Source organism: Acinonyx jubatus, chromosome C1 (assembly GCF_027475565.1).
Source record: "Acinonyx jubatus isolate Ajub_Pintada_27869175 chromosome C1, VMU_Ajub_asm_v1.0, whole genome shotgun sequence".
NCBI lineage: Eukaryota > Metazoa > Chordata > Mammalia > Carnivora > Felidae > Acinonyx > Acinonyx jubatus.
Genome location: NC_069381.1, coordinates 155,565,080 through 155,590,865, shown reverse-complemented (window position 1 = coordinate 155,590,865; position 25,786 = coordinate 155,565,080). Strand labels below are relative to the sequence as shown.

The window sequence follows — 25,786 nt, the reverse complement described above, 5'->3', positions numbered from 1 at the left end:
CAACTTCTAGTATGACTTTGTGCTTTCTTATGGGCTGAAGATGTGTGGTGTTTCTTCTGCAAGCATTCTGTTTACACAGTGGTTGGTTTTGTCTTGAAATAAACCTTGGAACCTGCTTAGAAAAAAAAAAAGCAAGAAAAAGAAAAGAAAAAGGACCTTTTATCTATTAAGGAGGTTAAGTGAATTGCTAGTTTGAATAAGATATTTTGAGGATGTTTAAAGTTGCAAAATACAGATACTTTTGAGAACTTTAGAAGACAGTATTTACACTTCCACTAATGCCTCCATCCATTTATTTATTTATGTGGTCATTCATTTAGTTAGCAAATATTTATTTGGCAACGATTACATGCGAGGTTCTGGGGACATAATAGTAAATCAGACATAGTCACTACCTTTTGGGAGTTAGAATCTAGTGTGAAAGACAGCCATTGGGCAACAGCAATTGGGGAGATTATAAATTGGATTTTATTTAGTAATTAAAATCTCTAATAAACACCAAGCCACACGTGGTAGTGTTTTTATTTTTTGAGCACACTTAAGACTAATAAATTGAATAGTCTATATGTTTTCTTTCACTTTTTAAATTCAGTATTAGTGAGGTTTCTCTATGTGTAGAATGTGATGCTCAACACACATGGATGCTTTATCCATGTAAGTAAGGAATTCATGAAGAGCAAGGTAAATACTGATCTACGTTGGGAAAGTCCAGAAGTGTTGCATATATGGTTGGAGGTTTGGTGACCTAGCAACCCACTGAAACCCAATCAAAGGCCCTGGATTGTCTGATGAAATATCTACCATGTATGGTATTTTTTGCTACAAAGCTTCAATGGTGTTTTATCCTATGAGATGGTAACAATCCACTGCTTTCCATTACTCTAAATGTCTGGGAATAGTAGGATATAATTTTGACTGATATCTGCTATTTTCACAGATGATCAACCTTTCTTAATAACCGTGAGATACAGTATAATTTTTGGAATCTCCCTCAATCCTGAGGTGAAGAGCAATGATGCTATGGTTCCCATAGCAGGGATAATGAACGGTTATGATGTTGAATTTGATGACTCAGAGCAGTTCATCTATTGGGTTGAGAATCCAGTAAGTTTTGAATAACATTCAAAGTATATAACTTGTTTCAAAGAGCTTACCTACATTACTTCCTTCTTATAAGCCAACTTTTGCTGGGTGGATAAAAGGGAAATGGTCCAGAAATAAATTAATTTACCACTAAGTTTTTTTGAATCAGTGAAGGATGTAAATAGGAGGCTGACCTGGAGCAAAGAGCAGATAATAGGCACATTTAACCTATTGGGTGTTATTTATTCATTCAGCAAGCAATTATTAAGTGTCTACTTTTGCTCTGCGCCAAACTAGCCACTCCCAACTGTAGAATACACACCAAGAATCAGTAACAAAGATTACTCCTAAGGAGCTTTAAGCTAATAGAAGATACTAGATGAATATAAAAATGATTATGAATCAAAACAAAAAGCAATAGTTCTCTGAAAGAATTCCAGGAGAGCATTTGATGTGGCTGCTGGGATCTTCTCAGCATCTTTGCCTCCAGGATAAAAAGAGCCCTCCTTCAGTTCCCTTTCTATTGGAGCTCACCCTTTAGAGGAGAAAGCTGTGAGGAGGGGGAAGGGGCAAAGAGATTACAAATAAAGAAGAGAGGAAGATCTTTCTGTTTGAGGCTTGTCACCTCTATGTAAAATATGCTTCTGGCCGCCTGATTTTCACCTTTGATGGGTTATTTTTATGACTATGGCCTGTAGTAGTTAAGAAATAAATCTCTGTAGCCAATATCAGAAGCAACCCGAATGATAAGCCTTGCAGAGTCCTCTGACACACTGAAAAAAATCATTATTTTTGAAGTGTTGCTGGTGTTATAGTATTATACGCAGCGAGCCCACCCAATGGCGCTGAACCTTTGCCTTTCCTCCAAGTGTGAGGAGTGTTCAAGAAACATAGCAGCCAGCAGTGGCTGTGCTTCCATGTGGAAGCTGTGGCCTTTGAACCAGCTCACCTCTTCTTGTCCTTCTTTCCAGGGTGAAATTCACAGAGTGAAGACAGATGGCACCAACAGGACAGTATTAGTTTCTCTGTCTAGGTTGGGTTCTTCCATGAGCCTGGCCTTAGATTGGATATCAAGAAACTTATATTACACCAATCCTGGAACAATGTCAATTGAGGTAATGATTCCATAATACCAGTTACACAAACACTGGTTTTTGATGCATATAAAATCTATTCTCAGGAAATGCTTTCATTGATTTTGAAATTGTTTTTAAGCAGAAGCAAAAGAGAGGAGCTATCGGTATTAACTATCAAAGTCTTAGAAGCGATGGAGTAAAACCACTTTAGAAATAAATTATTGGAACTTTCTACTGCCCTATTTTGTTTTCTTCCTAAGCATCAATACTAACTTGTTCATATAAAAGGATTTTAGATAATTTATAAAAATATATAAAAATAGTTTAAAAAAGGAATTCAGCATTAGGTATGGAAGGAATATAGTAGGCAGGAGATTTCCCTCCCTATCTTTCCTCATCAAGTCTGTAATGCTGTTTCAGTCCCAAACCAAATTTATAGGTTACCTCTGTTCTAAGATGGAAATCTTTCTATGGCTCCAATGCAGTTTTTCTAACAGTGCAACAGAAAGTAGAAACTTGATTCTAATTCCTTTGATACTTTTCCTCAGTGTGATAAGTGTTCTTTTTACTCTAATTCCCAGAAGAAATTCTAGATGGGGCACAGGTATGCAATCGCATGGAGTAAATCAGAGGTAATTCAACTAGTATTGGTTTGTTCCATTCTGGGACAAGGTTATTAATTCATAATAATTTTGAAAGTGAACATTTCTAAAGCAAAGGGAGGGTTTTGTGAGAAGGGCAGTCTGCAGGACTATGTAGAGTGATCAGTTCACTGCTCAGGGTGAGGCGCCAGCCAGTAAGTAAGCTGGTTCTCTATGGGGTATTCAGAAAGGGAAATGCTGAAGGTGAGAAAGGCACATAGCAGCCAAGTGGTGAAATTAGAGCAGATTGGTCAGAACAGTGGTTACAGTCTACAAAGTCTTCTACAAACAGGATCTCTTTTAGTCCTCTCAACATTCCCAAAGGCAAGCAACACAATTAGAGGGGAGTTTGCAAGTTGCACAAATGCTAACCTCTGAGTTGTCTCAAGCCAGGTAGAATCATCTGCTCTTAACACTGGTTCAAACCCTTTGTTATTTAGATAAGCTCCTGAATTTTACATAATTTAAGAAACTGGCTTAAGCAGTCAGCTTCACCGCCCTGCTTCCCAGGCAGTGTTCTGTTCTGACTTTGCCTTATTATAATGATAACTCCAGCAATCCAGTCTGCTTTAACCCCCTTTGACAGTGACAAAAGGTAGTTTTTCATAATCTCAACTAAAAATATCACTCTCCCATCAAAACATTGGCACAATTGACTGCCTAAAACCCTTAATTCCAAACACATCTCTAGTGTCTGCTTAACACAAAGCTGTCTTCATTCTGAATGGCAATGAATATGTTCAGACTCTGTCTTTTGGTCTCTTGTTTTGTAAACGGGGGTCTTCCCTTTTAAACTGATAGTTTTCCAAAAGCAGGAGACATGTTTCCTCCATCAATATTAGGTACAATGACAAGGCACCCGCTGATGGATAACTGTGTGAGTGAGTGTGTGTGTGCAAATGTGTATCTTGGTAAGTTCACTCTAATCATGTAAACCTAAAGTTAGTAATTGTGCCCCAATGCAGTGAGGCACAGAGGAAAGATAATTTGCTTTGGAGTCAAAAGACCTGCTTTGAGTCTGACTTACTCATTGAACAAATACTAGTAAATGAATCCGTCCCATTGTTAGTCCTGGGTATTCAAAGATGAATAACATATTTTTTCCTGCTTTTAAGTAGTTCGTGCTCTGAGAGCTAGACATATAAACAGATAGCTTTGTTCCAGTGTGCTAAGTGTGATATGAGCAGTGACTACAAACTGTTCTGTGGCTAGGGGCAAAGTAAAAGTGTGGACAGGGAGAATGGCAGGAGAATCAGTGACTTGTCAGCTGTGTCTTTCTTGAAAGAGGGCCAATATTTATTGCTGCCAAATGAAGAAGTAGGGAAAAAGCACCCCAGGCAGAGAAAAGCACTTGATAAAGACTGAGACTTGAAAACGCACTGTATTTACTCTGCTCAAAGGGTATTTGATATTGCACAAATTGCTTAACTTCTCTGAGTTTCTGCTTCCATATCTGCAAAATGGGGTTATATCTCAGTAACTAAAAGTACGTCTTGAAACTAAGATATCCTGTGAATACAGAGTCCTTTTTCCCTCAAATCATCAATATATTTAAATATCCACAGAGGGCCCATGAGAATAATGATCTAAAGGTAAATTGTCCTTTTAGCGTTGTTGTTTTTTTTAATTGTTTTTCTCCTTTCGTGATATCAGTGGTGACTCAGGTGAATGTTAGATTGCTTAAGGGCACAGAAATACTGTTCACTTACCATTTACTCGAATAATATCCTTCCAGGATAAGAGTTACTCCTATTTAATTCAAATTTGAAAATAAGAGAAGTACTGAATAAATGCTTTCCACTAGGGGTAGCTGTGTGCCTGTTCACTAAATGCAATTTTGTAGCTGAAAAGAAGTCTACAGAATGGTTGTGTGAGAGAGAACTTGATGTATCCCCCAAAAAGGAAAAGAACTTTCCTTTGAACCAAAGAGATCCTTAGCCTTAAGAAAAGGAGTGAAATTTTGGCAGAAAGGGGCAAATTTAAAAAAGACACCAGACAGGAAAGAGAAAAATTTAGAGAGGAGAGTGAGGGATTAAAGAGAGGGGTGTGTGTGTGTGTGTGTGTGTGTGTGTGTGTGTGTGTGAGAGGTAGGAAGAGAGGGAGGGAGGAAAAAAATATAGAGAGAGACAGAGAGAGGGCAAAGATAAAAACATAAAGACTGTGGGGTCCGTGGGTGGCTCAGTCAGTTAAGTGACTCTTGATTTCAGCTCAGATCATGATACTGAGCCTGGGTGTGGAGCCTGCTTAAGATTCTCTTTCTCCCCGTGACCCTCCCCTGCTCATGTGCTCTCTCTCTCTCTCAAAAAAAAAAAAAACATAAACACTGATACACAATCTATTTGCATTAAAAAGCAACTTTATAGAAAAACCTTTGTGCAAATAATCAATATATATTTTCTAATTTCTTACTAGCTGTTTCTCTTCTCAGACTGTCTTAAGTACATATTAGAATAGCCTTGTTCCTATAAGAAACTGCTTCTAGTCTGGTAATCCATATTTTTCTGTGATGTTTCAGAGTTCTGTTAACATTAGCAATTAGAGCAATAATAATTAAAAATGGGTAACTTTGAGAAAGCCACTAAATGTCCATAGGCCTCTTTCATCATCTGTAATATGGGTATCTATCTCATAGAACAGTCGTGAGGATTCAGTCCAATACTGTTTAGTATAATGCCTGCTACATAATAAGTGTTCAATAAATGGATCAATAAACAAAATAGGAAACACACTTGTACTGAGCTCTGTGTTAAATGCTATACATGTATTATCTCACAGCTCTATGCGCAATGTGCCATTATCATCTGCACCTTATTCATAAAGAAACTAAGTTCAGACAGGTGAATTTACTTGTCCCAGTCAGATCTAGATGGGCAGGGATTTGAACTCTTCTGTTTTAACTCAGGTTGTTAACGTGGCACAGAATTCACTTTAACTCTGAGTAAATTTGGACTGTCTGGTCAGCTGTGTTTTCAGTGAAGGACCACCAGGTGCCTTGGCCACATCACTGGGATGCAGGAGAGCTGTGGGGTTTTCATTTGTCTTCCAGAGTTTTCCTGTATCTTTTTCTGAAGACGTTTTTGTAGCTTCTCTTAGGCAGTGATTTTGTATGTTCACCCATTTGAATCCTTCTTTGCTCCATATAAATGTCCTCTCCTGAAACATTAGGTGAATTGAAATAGGAATTTGAGAGGTGATTTTGCTTTTCTTACTCATTTTCTATTGAGGGGATTTCCTCATAGCCCTGAAATGCAATTAGGGATTATTGGAATCTCACACAAACCCTCCCATTCATCTCAATTTGTTGTGTGTGTAAGTTCTCCTTCACCTCAGCCTTCTTTGTTTCCCGTTTTGATACTCAGTTCTAATAAATGACTTTATGCTATAGGTTTTGAAACTCCGGGGAGATGTCAGATACAGAAAAACACTGATTACCAACGATGGGACAGTTCTTGGAGTTGGTATTCCAGTTGGCATAACTGTTGATCCTGCTAATGGGTGAGCGTTCATAAATGACACAATCTGCTCTATGCAGCACCATTCTTGTTAATGTTGTGACCTGATGAAATGGAAGATTTCAGACTTAGGACCTTTTTTGATTTCATATGCCAACATTTTGAAAAATACAGATCTCAGTGAGAAAGAGGAATACCTCTGAGTTACATCTAACATGAAAGATGTAAATATGTGTTTTGTTCTATGTTCTTTAAATTAGCAACACTGGACTTAAAATTAATTCCAGGAAAGAATTTTAGACATTTAAAAATGGAATTATAGCAATTAACAATGCATTCTGACTTTGAGTGAATGTGGAAAGCTTTAAGGAGCTAGATAACATTTGACATAGAACTTGGAGGAGAAGGCTTCCCATGGGTGGAGAATGGGTTGGGAACTGGGGAGTGGTACTTGAGGCCAAACAAGGAAAGCGCAGAAGCATCACAGTATTTAGCATGATTGTGTAAAGGGCTGAAGCCAGAGTCTTAGAGATTAGTGACAGTTGACAAGATGGAAGCCAAAGGAAGGATTTAATGTCATCTTGCTAAGGAATCTCACTTCTTTCTTTTGAGTCAGTTGGGAATTTGGAGGAAGGAAATGATAAAGTCAAATTTGTATTTCTGAAGGATGGGTCAGGATCAGAGTGGAAGAGGCCAGGGGCAGGGAGACCAATTAGGAGAAAGTGTTCAGCTAGGGAGGAGAGTTCTCAGATAAGATAAGGTAGCTTCAATTTTTAAGGAACTCAGAATTCACAAGAGTTTATGACTTTGTCCAGCAAACTTTTGATAGCCTGGAATTTAAGAAAAGAAGAAAATTACGACACGAACGCAGGGCTAGTTGTTAGTGAGGTAGGCACAATGGGACATGATGAGAATAAATAACGATGTTGCTAAAATGGTTATGCATGAGGTCCAGGCAGAGAGCGACGGAAGGCTTGGAAGCTCAGGCAAGCTTTAAGGTTGAAGAACAGGCTCAGTAGAAGAAATAAAATGGGGGAAGGGAAGAGATTGGAGTTTGGTTGAGGCAGAGAATGTCAGAGTTTGAGAACTTACAAGTAGGGACGTTTAGACTTGAAGATGAGGCGCATGGGACGGGCATGCAAGAAGTATGCAAATAAAGATCAGAATGAAGGGGTTTGAAGACTTGTGGGGAAAGAGTGTAAGAGGATTGTCTCATGAGGCTATGGCAGCAGCTGAGATAGAAAGGAGTGGAAACTGAGATTCAAATCTAGACAGTGTGTCCTCAGTGGAAATAGAAAGCAACCCTATATATTTTAATGAAATTTTATATATCATGGGTTTGGCAATTCTGTGTGGCAATTAGGGTTTGTGTGTAATATTACATTTTCCATCACAGAAATCAGAAAAGAAAGTAGCTGGTCTTGTGCTAGATGATGATTTAGAGAAGAATTAAATGACAGGCCTGAGAGGTGAACAGAGAGGTACTTGCCAACTTTTACATCAGCTTTGTCCTTCCCAGGGCACTGCACAGTGCGTGATTCTTTGAAAGGGATTGACCATTGATGTAGGCTATTTCTTAGTCAGTCATAAGCTTCCAAATTGTCTGACCATGGTAAAAGATTCCCAATGCAGGGTGCTAGCATCCTACCCCAATAATAACTAGGAAGAATACAGACATTGATAGAACACTGGTTATGTACTCTTCCACATTGTATGTCACAAGATATTAATGATTTAGACTTCCTCCATTGACTTGAGCACATCTCGAGGGCAATTCTTTTAAATATTCAATGAAATTGTTTTATTAAATGCTGGTGTTCTTTCATGGTTGTAGGAAACTGTACTGGTCGGACCAAGGAACGGACAGTGGTGTTCCTGCCAAGATTGCAAGTGCTAACATGGATGGCACATTTCCAAAAGTTCTCTTCACTGGGAACCTTGAACACCTGGAGTTTATCACCCTTGATATTGAGGAGCAGAAACTCTACTGGGCTGTCACCAGCACGGGAGTGGTATGCACACCCTACTGGTCTTTATTGCTGAGTGTGTATAGCTGATAATGATCGTTTCTTGTGTGGCTGTGTTTCCTAAACAATCTCACTTGGCCACGTGGACCAGTGATGTATTATCCTTTCTCCCAATAACGTTTTTCCCTAGAGCAAATATTGCCGTAGTTGAATATTTTCTAGTCCAATATTTTCTAGTATGTGCATAGTTCTTTATAGAATAATGTTCATTGCCATTTTCATCATCCTTTGTTTTTTTTCAAGATCAAATATTTCCATTTCACATTTCTTACTTGACTTGTAAGAGCCATTTCTTTCATGTTTTAGTGATTTCAATGCTTTTCTTTGAAAGTTCTGTATGCTCTCCAATTGTAGAGACTGAAGGGGAAAAAAAGGTACATACCAAGTTCCTGTGCACAGCATCCTCTCTTAGCTACATGTCATTTTCTAATGTTTTGATATGGTTGGCACATATATGAAAACTCCCCTATGGAGGTAATTTTATATTCTGCAATAAGAAGCAGAAACTATATAATTTAATTCATTCACAGACATAGTATTTGATCATCACTGTTGTGCTTATGCAATTGAGCTGGGACAAGGCACATAGAAGGTGCTCAATAATAACTTGATCAGTTAAAATATTGCTATGGATATGGAATCGAATGTGCACTAAGTCTCTTCCTTGTCTTCTAAATGGTAGTGACTTCAGATCTGGTTTTGATGTTGGTGTTCACCATAATATTGTGCAGTAGGTTTGGTTTTCAGTTCATTATCAGTTCAACAAGTGCTAATTTCATTCCTAGTATGTATTTGTCATGGTGATAAATTTTGAGGATTAAAAAGGAGCAGTGATGCTTTAAAAGCACTTAACAGACTTTGATGCCCATGTGCAATGATGAGGGAGCTCTTGTCCCATGGCATGATTTCTGGGACAACTTAGCCTGTTCCAGACAGTGCCCACCACCTTTCTCCCTTTTTCATCTGCTCTGCACTCCTGACTGTGTGAGCTTGTTATTTGTGTGACTCTCCATCTTTTCTCCCAGGTCAGAACGCTCATGTTTCCCCTCACTCGAATAACTGTGTCCTTATTTGGCCATTACAAAATCCTGACAAATTGTCCTCTGCCTCTTTTCTCATGTTCTGCCCTTTTTTGCCACTTCTACCATACTGAGCCCCTTCTCTCTAGCCTTGAGTGGATGACGGCTGTCATTAATAAACCTTGCTTTCATGATGGAGACCTGTTACCTTCATAAAACCACAAAATAGGTTTGATCACTGCTCAGTCTATAGGAGTAGCTCCAAACACTTCAGCTGAGCATGGTCAGCTAGTCTGGTCCTGGTCACCCCTTCAAAGCTCCCCTCTAAGCTTATCTTCCCTGTGCTCTAGCTTTCTGAAACTTCTGTCAGTTTCTAGGGCATAACCTGCTCTTGTAACTGCTGGGTTCCCTGTCAAGCAAGGCAGTGAGCGAAACCTCATTTGTCTCTCTTGCCAGAATTCAGCTCAAATCCTGGCACAGAAGAGGCACTTGAGACAAGTTTCTGGAATGAAATCAAACCAGTTATGTCCACATTTTATTTTTCTTCCAAAAGCAGACAACTTGTCATTTCTCATTAGGAACTTCATTTTTGTGAGCTCTTTTCCAGTTTTCCAGAGTCATTTTCACTAAGACTTGTTAGCTCTTCTAATATAACAGCATTACCCTTTGCCCCATTCAAGTCTCGTTATCTTGTCATTGAGTGGAGCATATTTTCTGTTCCCATTGCAGAAATTGTTGGTGAAAATGTGAAATGCAGGGTCAGTCAACTCCTGGGTAATGGTCTACGGTTAGATATTGAATGTGTATCCTTATCCGGAATATCACATGCAGGGCCTAAAGAGGTTTATTTCCCTTTCCTTCACCGTGCCATTTGGCAAAGTTGTTGGACTTACTTGAGCTCCAACTTCATCATCAGTAAAATAGGCATAATGACATTTGCTTGATCTATTGCTCCATGTAATTGTGAATACCACATGAGAAAACAAATAGGAAAAATCTCTGTAAAGGATAGAGTGCTATATCGATGTGAGGTATTATTATTACGAGAATGTTAGTTTTTTCTCTCATTTCACCATGAATCAGTCAATGACAACAATTCTGATCTTTTTAGATTGAAAGAGGAAACGTGGATGGTACAAATCGAATGATCCTGGTAAACCATCTTTCCCACCCCTGGGGAATTGCTGTCTATGATTCTTACCTTTATTACACTGATGAACACTATGAGGTCATTGAAAGAGTTGACAAGGCCACTGGGGACAACAAAGTAGTCTTGAGAGAGAATATTCCAAATTTGAGGGGTCTCCGAGTTTATCACAGACACGGTAAGTATTTGTCACTGAAACCTACATATTCACAAATGTATAATGCATATTGCACACATCTACACACTTACATATAAAAATACGTGCCCACACACAGACCTATATACATACACATGCATGTAGGTTGAAATTACCTCAAATATTTAAAAAATGATAACCCTCTCATAAACTTGGCTAAATGTCGAAGACTAATCTGGCATTTGGAAAGCCAGGTTGATTTCAGAATAAGCTTATTCCCATTCCTTCTTCATCACTCCTTACTTTGCTTTTGCTTCATAGCAGTCCCTGACATATTATCTATGTTTGTTGTCTCTGTTTCTCATTAGAATATAACTTCCCGGGGCTTCTGGGTGGCTCAGTCGGTGGGCATTGACTTGGGCTGAGGTCATGATCTCGTGAGTTTGAGCCCTGCATCCGGCTGTGTGCTGACAGCTCAGAGCCTGGAGCCTGCTTCCGATTCTGTGTCTCCTTCTCTCTCTGCCCCTCGCCCCCTCACACTGTGTCTCCCTCTCTCAAAAATAAATACGCATTAAAAAAAAAATGTAAAAGAATGTAACCTCCCTAAGGACAGGCATTTTGTCTATCCTGTTTCTTGCTCTATATACAGTAACTAGACAAGTTGCTGGCACATTGAAGGTGGTCAGTAAACATTTGTTGGATACCTGCTAGGAAAATGTTAACAGGATAGAATTTTTAATCTTAAAAGGAATACTTTCTGATTTCAACATTTTTTTCATAGATAATGTAATTTTTGATTTGCCCCTTAGATTAGCATTATGATCTAGAGGTGATTTTTTAATGTTTTGACATATTTTACAGCTTTTAGTCTGTAACTGAAGTTTATTAAACGGTTTGCTGTCTATAACCTAGGTTTGCTACTTGGCATTTGTTTTTATTGCATGGGAAAAAACCTTTAAATGTTATTATTTAATATATTCTAAATCAAATGCCCATCACATTGTTGATCATATAATTAAACGGATGTAATTTTAAATGCCAGTACATAGGTTGAAAGGGTGAAGAAAATTAGAATTTGCATACTGACCTGTCTAATTCTTCTAATTCCTATATAATTTGTGGAAGAAAAACCATTGATCCTCTAATCTCTATTAAATAATGGTTGTGATACCTTTATGTGTTAGTTGTATAAGCTGCAGTTGATTCAATGCTGTTTTTATGTTGTTAACCCAGGTATTGTGTTATTGATTAATTATTTGATGACCCAGTATAAAGTATTTGAGATGGAGTGGCAAATATGTGAGGTCAAAAGTTACAAACTAATTTTGGTTTCATTTAGGCACATCCTTCAATGGCTGTAGCAACAATGTGAATGCCTGTCAGCAGATTTGCCTGCCTATACCGGGAGGATTGTTCTCATGTGCCTGTGCCAGTGGATTGAAACTCAATCCTGATAATCGGACCTGCTCTCCATATAGTTCTTTCCTTGTTGTTTCAATGCTGTCGACAATCAGAGGCTTTAGCTTGCAATTTTCGGATCATTCAGAAGCCATGGTGCCAGTGGCAGGCCAAGGTATGCCAACTCCAATATAAGTAAGATTTCACTCTGTCTTGTGCCATGTTGAATTCTTGGTGCCATAAAGCATTTCTTCACGTTTGGATTCAGCATGTAATGAGGTTCTCTCTTGAAATAAACTGGCTCTGCCTTGAATAGTTCTCAGACATTAGTATGCATCAGAATTGGAGAGCTTGTTAAAACCAGGTCTGGACCCCATCTCCAGACTTTCGCATTTAGTAAGTTGGGGTAGGGCCAGAGAATCTACATTCCTAACAAGTTCCCAGGTCATCTGATGTCACTGGTCCATGGACCACACTGAGAATGACAGAACTAGAGAAAGATAGAATGTAGCATGAGATTGCAAGAAGTAATCAGAGTTGGTGTTTAGAAGAACAGTTAATGGAGATTTAGGGTCAAGATTATGCTACTTAGAATAGTAATGAAGTAGTCCATAATCTGATTTGTTAATATCTGTTTGAGGAGTTGAAATAAGTTGACAGCATTAGTATCTCCTTAGTAACTGTATTTTTGCAGTATTTTATGCTTATATAAGTGAACATAGAAAATAATCACTTGCTTTCTAGATGAACCAAGAGATTTCTAGGTGTGTGTTACCACAGGGGGAACTAAATGTTTACTTTATGTGTTAGAATAAATAATGATAGAAATAAAATAATGATAATGATAGAAATAAAAGATAGAAAGGGAAGAAAAAGAGTGAAGGGAATGGAGGGGTGGATGGTCAGAAGAGGTGGCAGGGTATATAGTGTAAGAAGCCAGGGAGCTTCTGGTGCCAAGTGTGCTCCTGCTTGATACTTACATTCACAGGTACTTATGACTCATCTTTGTTTACTCATATCTAGTATATGTGCTGCCGAAGCGAGCACTGTTTACTCATATCTAAAAAGTTATGGATCTAAGTTACCATCTTCTAAAGATAGTATAAAAATCAATTAATTTTTTTCATAACTTTTATTTTGAAAATTTTCAAACACAGGAAAGTTGAAAGAAAGGTACAGTGAACATCCTTATACCCTTCACCTGGATACAAAAATTGTTAATATTTCAGCACATATGAACTCTCAGCCTGTGTGTGTATGTATACCTGCACATAGATTTAGTGTTACTAGTTTCAGGTGTAGAATGTAATCATGGACTCAAGTTTTTACTTTATTTTTTTTTCAATTCAATGTATTATAAATATTTACCACAATTACTCTTGATGCTCTGTTGAATTCATTGTGGCCAGGTAAAACCTCTTAAAATGGCTACCTGTATGATGTTATGATCTCATTAGTGTTTGAGTGCTTCCTTGCTTCTGTGTATAAGAAGGTGTTCTAGGCTTATCTTATACCTTCCATTCCCAAACTTATAATCAGCTGTTTCTTTTTCTCCCGGAAGCCAGTGTTTCTTATCGTGGGAGATGGTTTTTAGAAACCACGATCTGGGTGGTAGGTGTGCTCATTGCAACTGGGAAACAGTTTTATTTTGCACTGGGGGGCACAGTCAGAGAAGGGGGTTGGAAATGATGGTGTGAGAGGGAGGGCAAGCATTTTAAAGTTCTAGTTCGATCCAGAGTACTGTTTAATGATCTTTTCTTAAATGTTTCAGGACGAAATGCACTGCATGTGGATGTTGATGTATTCTCTGGCTTTATTTATTGGTGTGATTTTAGCAGTTCTGTGACATCTTATAATGCAATCCGTAGAATCAGACCTGATGGGTCTTCTTTTACAAACATTGTTACACAAGGAATAGGAGAAAATGGAGTTCGGGGTATTGCAGTGGATTGGGTAGCAGGTAGGTAAGCCATATAGTGATTTTATTGAGAAGTCTCTTTTTGTGTTTGCATCTCTATCATCTTGCTTTATGCCAGAAAGTTTAATCTAACACCATATGCACTACAAAAATATTTTTCTAGAGAATTATTAGTATTATTTAAGATAAATTGAATTATGCTTTTAGACTAAGCTATACTTTTATTAAGTTAATTATAAGGTACTTCCGTGGACAAATTCATAACAGCTAATACATTTTCTTCTATTATCAACATAATCAGAACTGTAGACAAAATGATTAGAAAAATTATGTTGATTTGTTTTTTTTCACACTTAGATTAGCACCTAATTTCTAAATTAGAAATATCTAAATGAAAATTTAGGATATTAAATAAGGATATTAAACTGTGTGAACCATAAAATGACAATCATTTATTTCAAAGCTGAACAATTTTATTAAAGAAATTTTTTTTAATGTTTATTTATTTTTGAGAGAGAGAGAGAGAGGGAGCACGAGTGGGAGAGGGGCAGAGAGAGAGGGAGACACAGAATCCAAAGCAGGCTCCAGGCTCTGAGCTCGAACCCACAAACCTCGAGATCATGACCTGAGCTGAAGTCGGATGCTTAACTGACTTAGCCACCCATGCGCCCCAAAGCTCAGCAATTTTAACTGACAAATTCTTAATCGCTTCCTCTTATTAATGTGTTAAAACCCTTTGATTATTAGGCACTTTCTCTGTTTTAATTTTATTGAAATTTATTTTATTTTTTATAATGAAATACATAACATACCCTTATTAATATTCTAAACAACTCTAAGAATGCAAATATGATCTCCAGGTGGTAACAGGACCTCTCATCACTGACTTATTCCCTCGTTAGCCATTGTTGAAGCTCTCTTCAACCCCTGCCTGATCATAACCCTTGTTTCTCCTTTGATATGCTGACATTGAATTGGTTGGTAACTATCCTCACATGTGACTTGACATTTTCCCACTCTTGCATATAGCAAAATCACCTGCTGTTTTTTATTTTATTATTTTTTAAAGTTTTTATTTAAATTCCAGTTAGTTAACACACAGTGTAATATTAGTTTCAGGCATCATGTACTTACTTTCAAATTAAATTTTAAATTAATTTTTGTTTAATGATATACTGAGAAACAAATGTATTAAATGTATTATAATTTTTAGAATATGATCCTATTCTATAAAAAATTGGTATCATTATGTGTTAATCAAGTTGGGTAAGTAGACAGCACTTAAAAATATTAAAATATATTATGAAAATCGAAGTACTCTAATAAGAGTTTATTGTAAATAGTAAGTATCATAGTATGGTTAGATAAGGGTTTAATTGGGTTCCTAAATCCCATTTCTGATTACAAATTCCTATATTACTTTTGAGAGTATAGCGTCAACAGTCTATGGCCGATGGGCCAAATGCAGCCCACTGGCTGTTTTTAGTTCCACAGTTTTATTCAGAAATAATTGATATACATCACTGTATAAGGTTAAGGCATAAAGCATGATAGTTTGATTTTCACATATTGTGCACAATAATTCACAATAGGTGCAGCTAACATCCATCATCTCATATAGATACAGTAAAAAGGAAAGAAGAAGAAAAAAAATATTTCTTCTTGTAATGAGAACTCTTGGGATTTACTCTTAAATACTTTAATATATACCATACAGCAGTGTTGACTATAGTTATTATGTTGTACATCTTTAGTACTTATTTTTTTATAACTGGAAATTTGTACCTTTTGATTATGCCTGTTTTTGTAAGTAAAGTTTTACTGAGACACAACTGTGCCTATTTGCTAATGTATTTTCTATGGCTGCTTTTTGTGTTTACAGTGGCAGACCTGAGTACTTGTGAAAGAAACCATGTGCTCTATAATGCCTTAAATATTTACTATCTGGCCCTTTTTGGAAAAAATTTGCCAAGCCTGGATTGAAGGATTTAAATATACAAAGAGTAGATCAGTAACATATTGCATATTGGCCTGATTTCTCCCGAGCAATTTTGATTCAGACCTAAGAACAAAATAGATGTTCCTTGGTAGCAGAATTGACAGTTCAACAATAGGCTTTTGACTACATGGAATCAATATGGGATCACTATCTACTCATACTGCCTTCACACCATTGTGGGGTTTTTTTCTTTAATTTATATTTCAATTTTTATTTTTGAGAGAGAGAAACAGAGACAGAGAGATAGAGCACGAGCAGGGGAGGGGCAGAGAGAGAGGGAGACACAGAGTCTGAAGCAAGCTCCAACTCTGCTGAGTTGTCAGCAGAGAGCCCAACGTGGGGCTTGAACCATGAACCATGAGATCATGACCTGAGCCGAAGTCAGATCCCCCAACTGATTGAGCCACCCAGGCGCCCCCCCCCCCACAGCATTGTTTCTTTCTAGCATTTACATTGTTTTGTAATGTCAAAAGACAAATGGGTTTTTGTTTTGATGGCTGTAGAAGGTCCATGTGATGAAAACTGCTACACTGGTTAGAGTATACTATTAACTCACGTTAATTCTAAGCACAAAGAGCTCTTGATGACATTGATAATGTCAGAAACTGCTGGCTTTCCCTCTTTACTCCTTTCCTCACGTTGGGAGTAGAAGATATGTCATGATAATATGTATTAGAGTCTTTGGAGATTTAGGTGTTAAACATTCAGTTGCACGTTCTGAAAAATATATTTTTCAGTAGAAAGTGGGTTATCACATTTGCTATAAATTCCAATCTGCTTTAGAAGCTGAAGGTAGGCACTGTCTCTTTAAATTTGAAGAAACAGTTTCTTTAATAAATAGTTATTATCTTGGAAAAGATAACATTTACTGATCCAAACCTCAACCTTATATATTTTGTTCTGAATTTGAAAGGTACCCTCTTTTTCCTTCTTGGTTTTGCACTTACCAGCATGCTCTTTCATTTTCCTGCAGGAAATCTTTATTTCACCAATGCTTTTGTGTCTGAAACACTGATAGAAGTTCTGCGGATCAATACCACCTACCGCCGTATTCTCCTTAAAGCCACAGTGGATAGACCCAGGGATATTGTTGTAGACCCCAAGAACAGATATCTCTTCTGGGCTGACTATGGGCAAAGCCCAAAGATTGAACGTTCTTTTCTTGATTGCACTAATCGAACTGTGCTTGTATCAGAAGGCATTGTCACACCACGGGGGTTGGCAGTAGACCATAGCAATCGCTATGTTTATTGGGTTGATGATTCTTTAGATATAATTGCAAGGATTGGTATGGAGGCAGAGGTGTCTGAAGTGATTCGTTATGGCAGTCGTTATCCAACTCCTTATGCCATCACTGTTTTTGGAAATTCTATCATATGGGTAGACAGAAATTTAAAAAAAATCTTCCAAGCTAGCAAGGAACCAAACAGCAATGAATCACCAACAGTGATAAGGGACAATATCAATTGGCTAAGAGATGTAACCATTTTTGACCAGAGTGTTCAGCCCCGGTCACCAGCTGAGGTCAACCACAACCCTTGCTTGGAAAATAATGGTGGATGCACCCATTTCTGCTTTGCTCTCCCTGGATTGGACACCCCTAAATGTGGCTGTGCCTTTGGAACCCTAGAAGGTGATGGCAAGAGTTGTGCCATTCCAACAGAAAATTTCCTCATCTTTGCCTTGGAAAATACCTTGAGAAGCTTACACTTGGACCCTGAGGATCATAGCCCACCTTTCCAACCAATAAGTGTGGAAAGAGTTGCTGTAGACCTGGCCTATGACGACATAAGTAACAGAATCTACTTCACACAATCTTTAGGATCTGGAAACGGTCAGATTTCGTATGTCAATCTAAATTCAGGGACCAGGTCTTCCACTGCTATTATTTCAGGTAAGAGCACTTCAGGAGCGGCTTATATTGGAAATTGACACAGTGTAATCAACACATGTGGATGACCTAGAGGTTCTAAAGTGCTTTTTGAGATTCTAATACCTTTGTGTGTGTTTATTGGTATATGTCCAGGTAAAGGGAATCCTGATGGCATTGCCTTTGACTGGATCAATAGAAGAATATATTATAGTAACTACACCAATGAGACAATTAACTCAATGGCCGAGGATGGGTCTAAGCGCACTGTGATAGCCCACGTTTCAAAGCCAAGAGCAATTGTTTTAGATCCTTGTCGAGGGTATGCTATGGTCTCATTTATCATATTTCTGTATGTTTATTTCTGGAGGGAGTGGGGCCTGAAATTATATTATGTTCCTAGACAGCCAACATTTTATTGGCTTGAAACTCTATAGCTGTATATTCAAGTGTGAAAGAGCATGAATGATTTTGACTAGGAAGTAACTCCTGTTGATGCTGGAATCAATGTTCTGACTCAGTAAATCCCTTTTAGGCAAGTTGTGTGGGTGAGAATGGAGTGGGTTTCATTTGCCGTATTAATGTCAAATTTTCAGGTAAAGAAGACCACCATTCTTTTAACCTTTTTAATTATTGTGAGCTTCCTTGTGGTGAATTAATTATGACTCCTTTTGGATGACTAGGTACATGTACTGGACTGACTGGGGTACCAATGCCAAAATTGAGAGAGCCACACTGGGAGGAAATTTCCGGGTACCTATTGTGAACAGCAGCCTGGTCTGGCCCAATGGGCTCACTCTGGACTACGAGAATGACCTTCTCTACTGGGCAGATGCCAGTCTGTATGTGTCTTTCATTATTCTTGTGGGTGTTGATAAGAGTTCTTGTTTCTACTTCTAAAGGAGGGATTTGCATAATATGATGAAAATATAATATGCCAAATAGACATGGCCAAAATGTAGAGTCACAGTTTTATGAACTATGTCTCAGCTTGATGAATGTACCTGTGAAAATTGGTCTATCATGAGATTGAATAATTATGAACTAGAAAGCATCTAAAGACACATTATTAGATAAGTTAATTTCAATTATAATTACAAATATAATCACTCAATTTATAATCTCCAGGCCCCATGTAACTATTATAAAATATGAATGACTTTTAAATGCACGTTGATATTAAGTTTCCTCTGGGCTTTAGTCTTACATATCTTGTTAAAAACATTTTCCTTTAGTCTTTGACTATTGGTCATCTTCTCAGATAGGTTTTTCTCAGCCAATTTTGCAATGTTTTCTTATAAACCTTGGTCAATTCTAATTTTGTATGTAACTTATTTAAGTAGCCCTGAAATTACATTCCAGTCATCTTAATGGTACAGCTTAAAAAAATGAGATGATTTCATTTATGATTGCTGGTGTTTCCGTGTCAGAAATCTTAACTTATTTTGCTTATTTTCTTAAGATTTTGGTCTTGTGACACTAAGCACCTAACAATCTCATCTTTTCTTTATCTTCTCATTTGAAGCAAGCAGTGATGTTTAAGTGTCTAAGTTTGGATCATTTTAGGTAAATACCTCAAAGGACTAGGTACATGTCAAATTGAAACGGTCATTAAGGGAGTAGGAAGGAATAAGTAATTCACATTTCATTGAGTGACTAATATGTCTAAACATATGTACTAAATATATACTAAACATTGAATTCCATGCTTTGCATGTATTATTTCATAATATTCTCCTGTTCCTAATTTCAGCCTGGTTCCCTGTGTAGGCTTACTTATAGGCTATATTAATGTTTGGAGATCAGTGATTTATACAGGCCATTGTTTCATAAGCAAACCAAGACCTTCCATCATTGGATGAAACTTTTTTTCCTGCTTTATGCTACCCTTGAAAAGAAAGTTGGGGGCTTGTGTAAAGGAATGGTTGGAATGGTTAGCATTGGGTTGCCATTTGAGGAACTTCTTATTTCTGGATTGCAACATGTTTCTTGCTTTATTTTAGGCAGAAGATTGAGCGCAGTACTCTGACGGGCACACAGCGTGAGGTCATTGTCAACAGAGCCTTTCATCCTTTTAGCTTGACTCTCTATGGCCAGTACATTTATTGGACTGACTGGAACACAAAAAAAATTTACCGAGCTAACAAATATGATGGGTCAGGTCAGATGGCAATGACCATGAGTTTTCCCTTCCGGCCTAATGGTATTCGCGTTATTGTGAAGAACCAACAGCAGTGTAGCAATCCTTGCAGTGAGTTTAATGGAGGCTGCAGCCATATTTGTGCACCAGGTAAGGCATTGCCCATGAAGATCGAATCATGTAGTGTAATAGTGCTGATGACTGGTAGGGAAGGCTGAGTGATACTCAACTCTAAGAGGTGAAAATCAAAATTCTCCTTAATTTCAGGGTAATTCATAAAATAGATTTAGGGGTTTGTATGTTTAGAGGAAGACTTTGATAGGTTCTATTTGATATGGAGGCCTCTTAAAAAAGGCAATTTTAACTCAAGGTTGATGGAAGTAGAAACATGGAGTCTGTGGCCGCCAAACTTCATGAATTAAATAGAAATTCCATGAATGAGGGGCACCTGTCTTACTTCAGCTCAGGTCATGATCTCACTGTTCGTGAGTTCCAAGCCTACATAGGGCTCTGTGCTTACAGTGCAGAGTCTGCTTGGGTTCCTCTCTCTCTTTCCCTTCCCCACTTGTGCTCGCTCTCTCTCTCTCTCTCTCTCTCTCTCTCAAAATGAATAACTAAACTTAACAAACTTTTATAAAAAAAAGAAATTATATTACTGAGCTTACCTCCCTTATGAAAGGATTTACTTCTTCCATGTAGGAGGTACTATTATAGTTTGATATTTTATAGTGTGATATTATGTGTTTCATAGTGTGTTTTATAGATAGCAACAGGTTCATAGAAAGATGCATCTTTTGGTACTACTGCTTTATAGATTTTGCTGAGAAGGGAGAATGGTTTCTATTGTGTCAGTGCAGGCAAGAGCTAATTGTTTAATGATTAAGGTGAATTAGCTGTATTTATTAGAATTGGTGGTTGTTCTTCATGGAAAAAGGACTCAGAATATAGTTGAGAGGTCAATGGAAAGATTTTCTATGGCTTGTCTTGTAGCGCATTTAATATAGAAATATTGCCATTGCTATTCTGGAGGGGAAAATAAGCAAATCCTTTGCTTTTTCGGCAACTTTTTTTCAGGTCCAAATGGTGCCGAGTGCCAGTGTCCTCATGAGGGCCGCTGGTATCTGGCCAACAACAAAAAGTACTGCATTGTGGACAATGGGACACGGTGTGATAACTCCAAGTTCACCTGCCTCAATGGGCACTGCATCTCAGAGCAATGGAAGTGTGACAACGATAATGACTGTGGTGATAGCAGTGATGAGCTGGAAATCGTCTGTGGTGAGTTGGACTCTCAGAGCTTTCGTTAAGAAGCAAACTTGTCTTTATGCCGTGTTTTTGGTGCAGAATCCTTCTGTGTGTGCATAGGTTTCAATTTTGTGCCAGTGTGTCCTGTTAGAACTGAAAACTGAGAATGCAGACTATTACATCACATAGAAGCTGGTATATCCGCCAGGGAGTAATGTATGATGTTTCAGTAGGAAGCACTTCCTCCATGGTTGAGAGCAAAGGTGCTGGAATAAAATCCTAGCTCTGCCATTTACAGTCTGTGAAGCCATGTAGAAGTTACCCAGCCCTTCTGAGCTTCACACACCTCCTCTGGAAACTGGAGGATTTTTGTGAGGAGAGAGACAATATATAAAAACCACAGCATGGGGTTTGGTGCATGTGAAGCATGACTTAGCATGGAATTAAGAACTCTACTAGGTGATTGTTATCATTTTATTAATTTTCATAGCAGAAGGGTCATTAATGATTTATTGAAATCATTCAGTATTCAGCTTCCATCTGAATGGGGTGAGTAAAAACACTGGAAGTTAGCTACCTTTTCCCAATAGACTGTAGGGGCTGAGAGTTTTATTTTCCCTAAAGAGATTATATTTGCATGCTTTTCTGTGATTGAGGTAAAATTTTAAATTGAGATGACAGAGAATAACGTTTGCTTAAGATAACTAATTTACTTTAAAAACATACACAATATGTTTTGATTAATCTAATTTAAAGTTTACCTCATTTTGCACACAGTTCATTTTGCAGCCTATTTTGCTTTAGAAGGTAAACTCAAAGTACCCATTTTATTTGAGTGTATTTTTCTAGAAATTAGGATTCCTAATTTGTTTTTTTTAACATTTATTTATTTTTGAGACAGAGAGAGACAGAGCATGAATGGGGGAGGGTCAGAGAGAGAGGGAGACACAGAATCTGAGGCAGGCTCCAGGCTCTGAGCTGTCAGCATGGAGCCCGATGCGGGGCTTGAACTCACGGACCGTGAGATCATGACCTGAGCCGAAGTTGGACGCTTAACTGACTGAGCCACCCAGGCACCCCTCTAATTTGTTGAATGCTTTAATCAAGAAGTCTCGTCAATGTCTTTTCTTTCTCTTAGCGTTTCACACCTGCCCTCCGACAGCCTTCACCTGCGACAATGGGCGATGCGTCCAATATCATTACCGCTGTGATCACTACAATGACTGCGGTGACAACAGTGACGAGGCAGGGTGCCTGTTCAGGAACTGTAATGCCACTTCGGAGTTTACTTGCAATAATAGAAGGTGTATTCCTCTTCAGTTTGTCTGCAATGGCATAAACAACTGCCATGATAATGACACATCAGATGAGAAAAATTGCGGTAAGTTCACCAAGTACTTACCATGGGAGCTCTGCTAAGTTGGTTCCTCTGTTATTTTAACATGGCCCATTCACTCCATAACCTATCTCAGACCTGGAATTAGCCACTTATCCCAAGAGACCTCATTCCTTTTGTAGATTTAGAAATTACCACAGTGTTGAGTTGCCCTTTCCTTGGCTTTCATTGCTTCCTGGGCTTTTCAGTGTACTAGAGCTAGGAAATACAATTTTTAAGGGAGAAATTATATTTTAATTTAAGATTACATTTTTTAACTTATATTTTATAAATCCTATCTCTTTTGTGCTTAAAATTGGTTTCTGATTACATTAACATAGTTACTTCATTGCTTTATTCTACAATAATTTCAAAATGCCTATAATAATTTCAAAATAACCACACACATAATACTACTACCAGTAAATCTAATCATAATCTAAGATTTTATGTCCCTCTTGTTCTTAGATTATGTCCTGCTAGGGGTATGTAGCCCAAATACTGGTTTTTAAAGTCCTTTGAATTTTTTTCCTCTGAATTGTTATGCTATTAACTTGATGCAGTGTTTGCTTATGTTACTGTTTCCAAATTTTAGGAATTGCTTTCCTTCTTCTGTTTTTATTTCTTAGTTTTTATTTATACAAACTAATGTACATGGTTCATGGTCAAAATTGTATGATGAGGTACATTCACAGTAGTCTTTCCTCCTTGTCCTCTCCACCCCACTCACTCTGAAGTATTCTCAATTTAACATTATTTTATTAATAAAAATAATAATATTATTATTATTATTTGACACTGGCTGAAAGAGAACTTTCTATTACTTTCATAATGCAGAAAATTCAACAGCATCCACTTAGGCTAGTTTGATGGCCAGTTCTTTCCCCTTTGCCTTTTCCAGCTTAAGCCATCGACTTTGGTCCCAGGATGTTGCCTTCCCAGTGATGGTGGATCTCATCATATCTGTCATTATAATTGGTCCTGATGTCTTCCACCAGCTTAGCCAGAGGTCCTTTGTCTTCTGAATTAACCTGTGTGACGTTGACAGTGGTGCAGGTTGTCGTGTGGACCAGACATCCCAGCCTGGCCTTCCCCGTGATAATGCAGTAGGGAACCCATCTTATGACACAGGATAGGCAGGAAGACAACCAATTCAATGGCATCCACATCATGTGTAATCCCTACTGGCTGAGCCTTCTTATTATCCACCAAGGTGGTGACAGTATTAACCCCAGCTCCAAGGACAGGCAGCCTCTTAGTGGGCACATCCCCTTTGTTGGCAGCTTTCTTCTCAGCCCGGTCCAATAATCTCTGCTTCTTCTCTTGCCTTGTCTCTGGTCTGTATTCGTGGACCAGCTTAAGCAGTTGAGTAGCTGTCCAAAGCCTGGGTAAACTGGTTAATCATGGGAGGCACTTTTTGATGTTTATAGAGAATAGCCCTTTGCTGCTGCAGCCGGATATAGCTAGGCCATTTGGCAAATTGACTGAGGTCCCTTTTGGTCTGGATGTCCTGTCCGATGCCAAAATTCTTGGGACTTTTCTGAAATGAGGGATTAACCACCTTCTTGGCCTTCTTCTTCACAACAGCAGCGGCTGGGCCACCTTCTTCCCCTTAGCCATCTTTCCTTTCAGCATCTTGGATGCCTCGAAGAGGGACTGATTATTGTTTTTTATTATAAGCATCTCTCTCTCTTATTACACACACACACACACACACTCTCACACACATATTGTTTTTCTTACACATATTGTTTTTCCTGCTGTTTTGAATCTTGCTTTCTTTTTTTTTTTTTTTTTTAAACGTTTATTTATTTTTGAGAGAGACAGGGATAGAACGTGAGAGGGTTGGGACAGAGAGAGAGGGAGGCACAGAATCTGAAGCAGGATCCAGGCTCTGAGCTGTCAGCACAGAGCCTGACGCAGGGCTCAAACTCATGAACCATGAGATCATGACCTGAGCAGAAGTCAGACGCTCAACTGACTGAGCCACCCAGGTGCCCCTGAATCTTGCTTTCTTACTGTTAACATATATGCTGGAGATCATACCATCATTACTTGTCAATATATAGAGCTCTTCTTCATTCCTTTTTACAGCTACATATTACCTCATTGTGTGGATATGCCACAGTTTATTTAACCAAGAGTTGAGACTCTTGTTGATGAGTTAATTAAATAATTAAAATTAAATGAATAATTAAAATAGATGGTTTACTACAAAGTAAGCGTGCTCCCTTCTCCCCTGCCCTTACCAGCTAGAGATACCTCTTTTTATTCTAGAATCTATGGTGTAACAACTGTCATGGTTATTGCCTCCGTGATAGCTTTAAAAATGCCCCCCCTTTCGGTCTTCCCAGCTATTTTGAGTCCAATAGCTCTATTTGTGTGGACGTTGTTAATGCTATATATATATGTGTGGTAGATACGTTCCAATATTTACCTGGCTGTCTTTTCTAAGCTGAACGTGCCTGCCTGCCTGGATATGTAAAATGTCAGACTACGAATATTTGCATTCCTCATTTTTACTTGTGTGACGAAGACAATGACTGTGGAGACATGAGTGATGAAAGCCCTGTTTTCTGTGGTAAGATAAACTTGTTTCTCTTTCTGTGGTTCCCGTGACGCATGTCTTCTGCTAATACATAGATATATGGTCTGGGTGTTTGCGCTTTTTGTCACTGGAAATTGACCTCAATGGTAGATGCAGTGGGCAGTTCTTTTAGGATGTGATGAGAGGGGCAGTCCCACTCTCTGTTTTCTGGCTGGTTGCCTACATATTTCTTCCAGAGAACTGCTCTGACACCTGACCTTTTACAGTTGCAGAGCTATTTCTCCCAGAGATGAGGGCCTTTTGTCTTCAGGAACCCCAGGCAGAATTTGTATGTCAAGTCCTTATATTTACTCCTAATATGATTATAATCACCATTAGTAAATGAAATACCTTTTCTGTCTTTTTAATATGCTTGAGTTTCAAAAATCTTTATTCCATATTTAGCAATTTGGTTCAAATATTTTTCCTGGGTTTGTAGACTGATTTAAAATGCCTTTCTTAAGCTTGATAACTATTACTATAAATAGATGCATAATTTAAGAATTTAATAATTCTCACCAGGCCAGGGTACAGTCTGAAAGCGAGTGTCAGTTGTAGTATAATAGCAGCAGGAGGAAGCAGAATTCAGGATTTAGCCATCAGACAGGGACACATAGATTGGAGACAGGGCTGACCTTTCAGGGACCTCTGCTTCCTCATCAATTTTACCCCT

The 25,786-nt window shown here is 38.2% G+C and overlaps 1 protein-coding gene across 3 annotated transcripts in view; it reads left to right on the top strand.

The window, feature by feature from the left end:
* The window catches only part of LRP2 (LDL receptor related protein 2), a 199,488-nt gene that overhangs the window by 112,745 nt on the left and 60,957 nt on the right, over positions 1–25,786 (top strand). For all 3 annotated transcript variants that reach the window (XM_053215239.1, XM_027055548.2, XM_053215240.1), the window contains 14 exons: positions 938–1,104; positions 2,055–2,198; positions 6,186–6,295; positions 8,087–8,264; positions 10,410–10,623; positions 11,921–12,154; positions 13,751–13,939; positions 16,870–17,790; positions 17,923–18,088; positions 18,450–18,608; positions 19,770–20,056; positions 20,981–21,184; positions 22,290–22,532; positions 24,982–25,107. In XM_053215239.1, the coding sequence (XP_053071214.1) occupies positions 938–1,104; positions 2,055–2,198; positions 6,186–6,295; positions 8,087–8,264; positions 10,410–10,623; positions 11,921–12,154; positions 13,751–13,939; positions 16,870–17,790; positions 17,923–18,088; positions 18,450–18,608; positions 19,770–20,056; positions 20,981–21,184; positions 22,290–22,532; positions 24,982–25,107 (3,342 nt within the window). The remainder of the gene's footprint in view (positions 1–937; positions 1,105–2,054; positions 2,199–6,185; positions 6,296–8,086; positions 8,265–10,409; positions 10,624–11,920; positions 12,155–13,750; positions 13,940–16,869; positions 17,791–17,922; positions 18,089–18,449; positions 18,609–19,769; positions 20,057–20,980; positions 21,185–22,289; positions 22,533–24,981; positions 25,108–25,786) is intronic.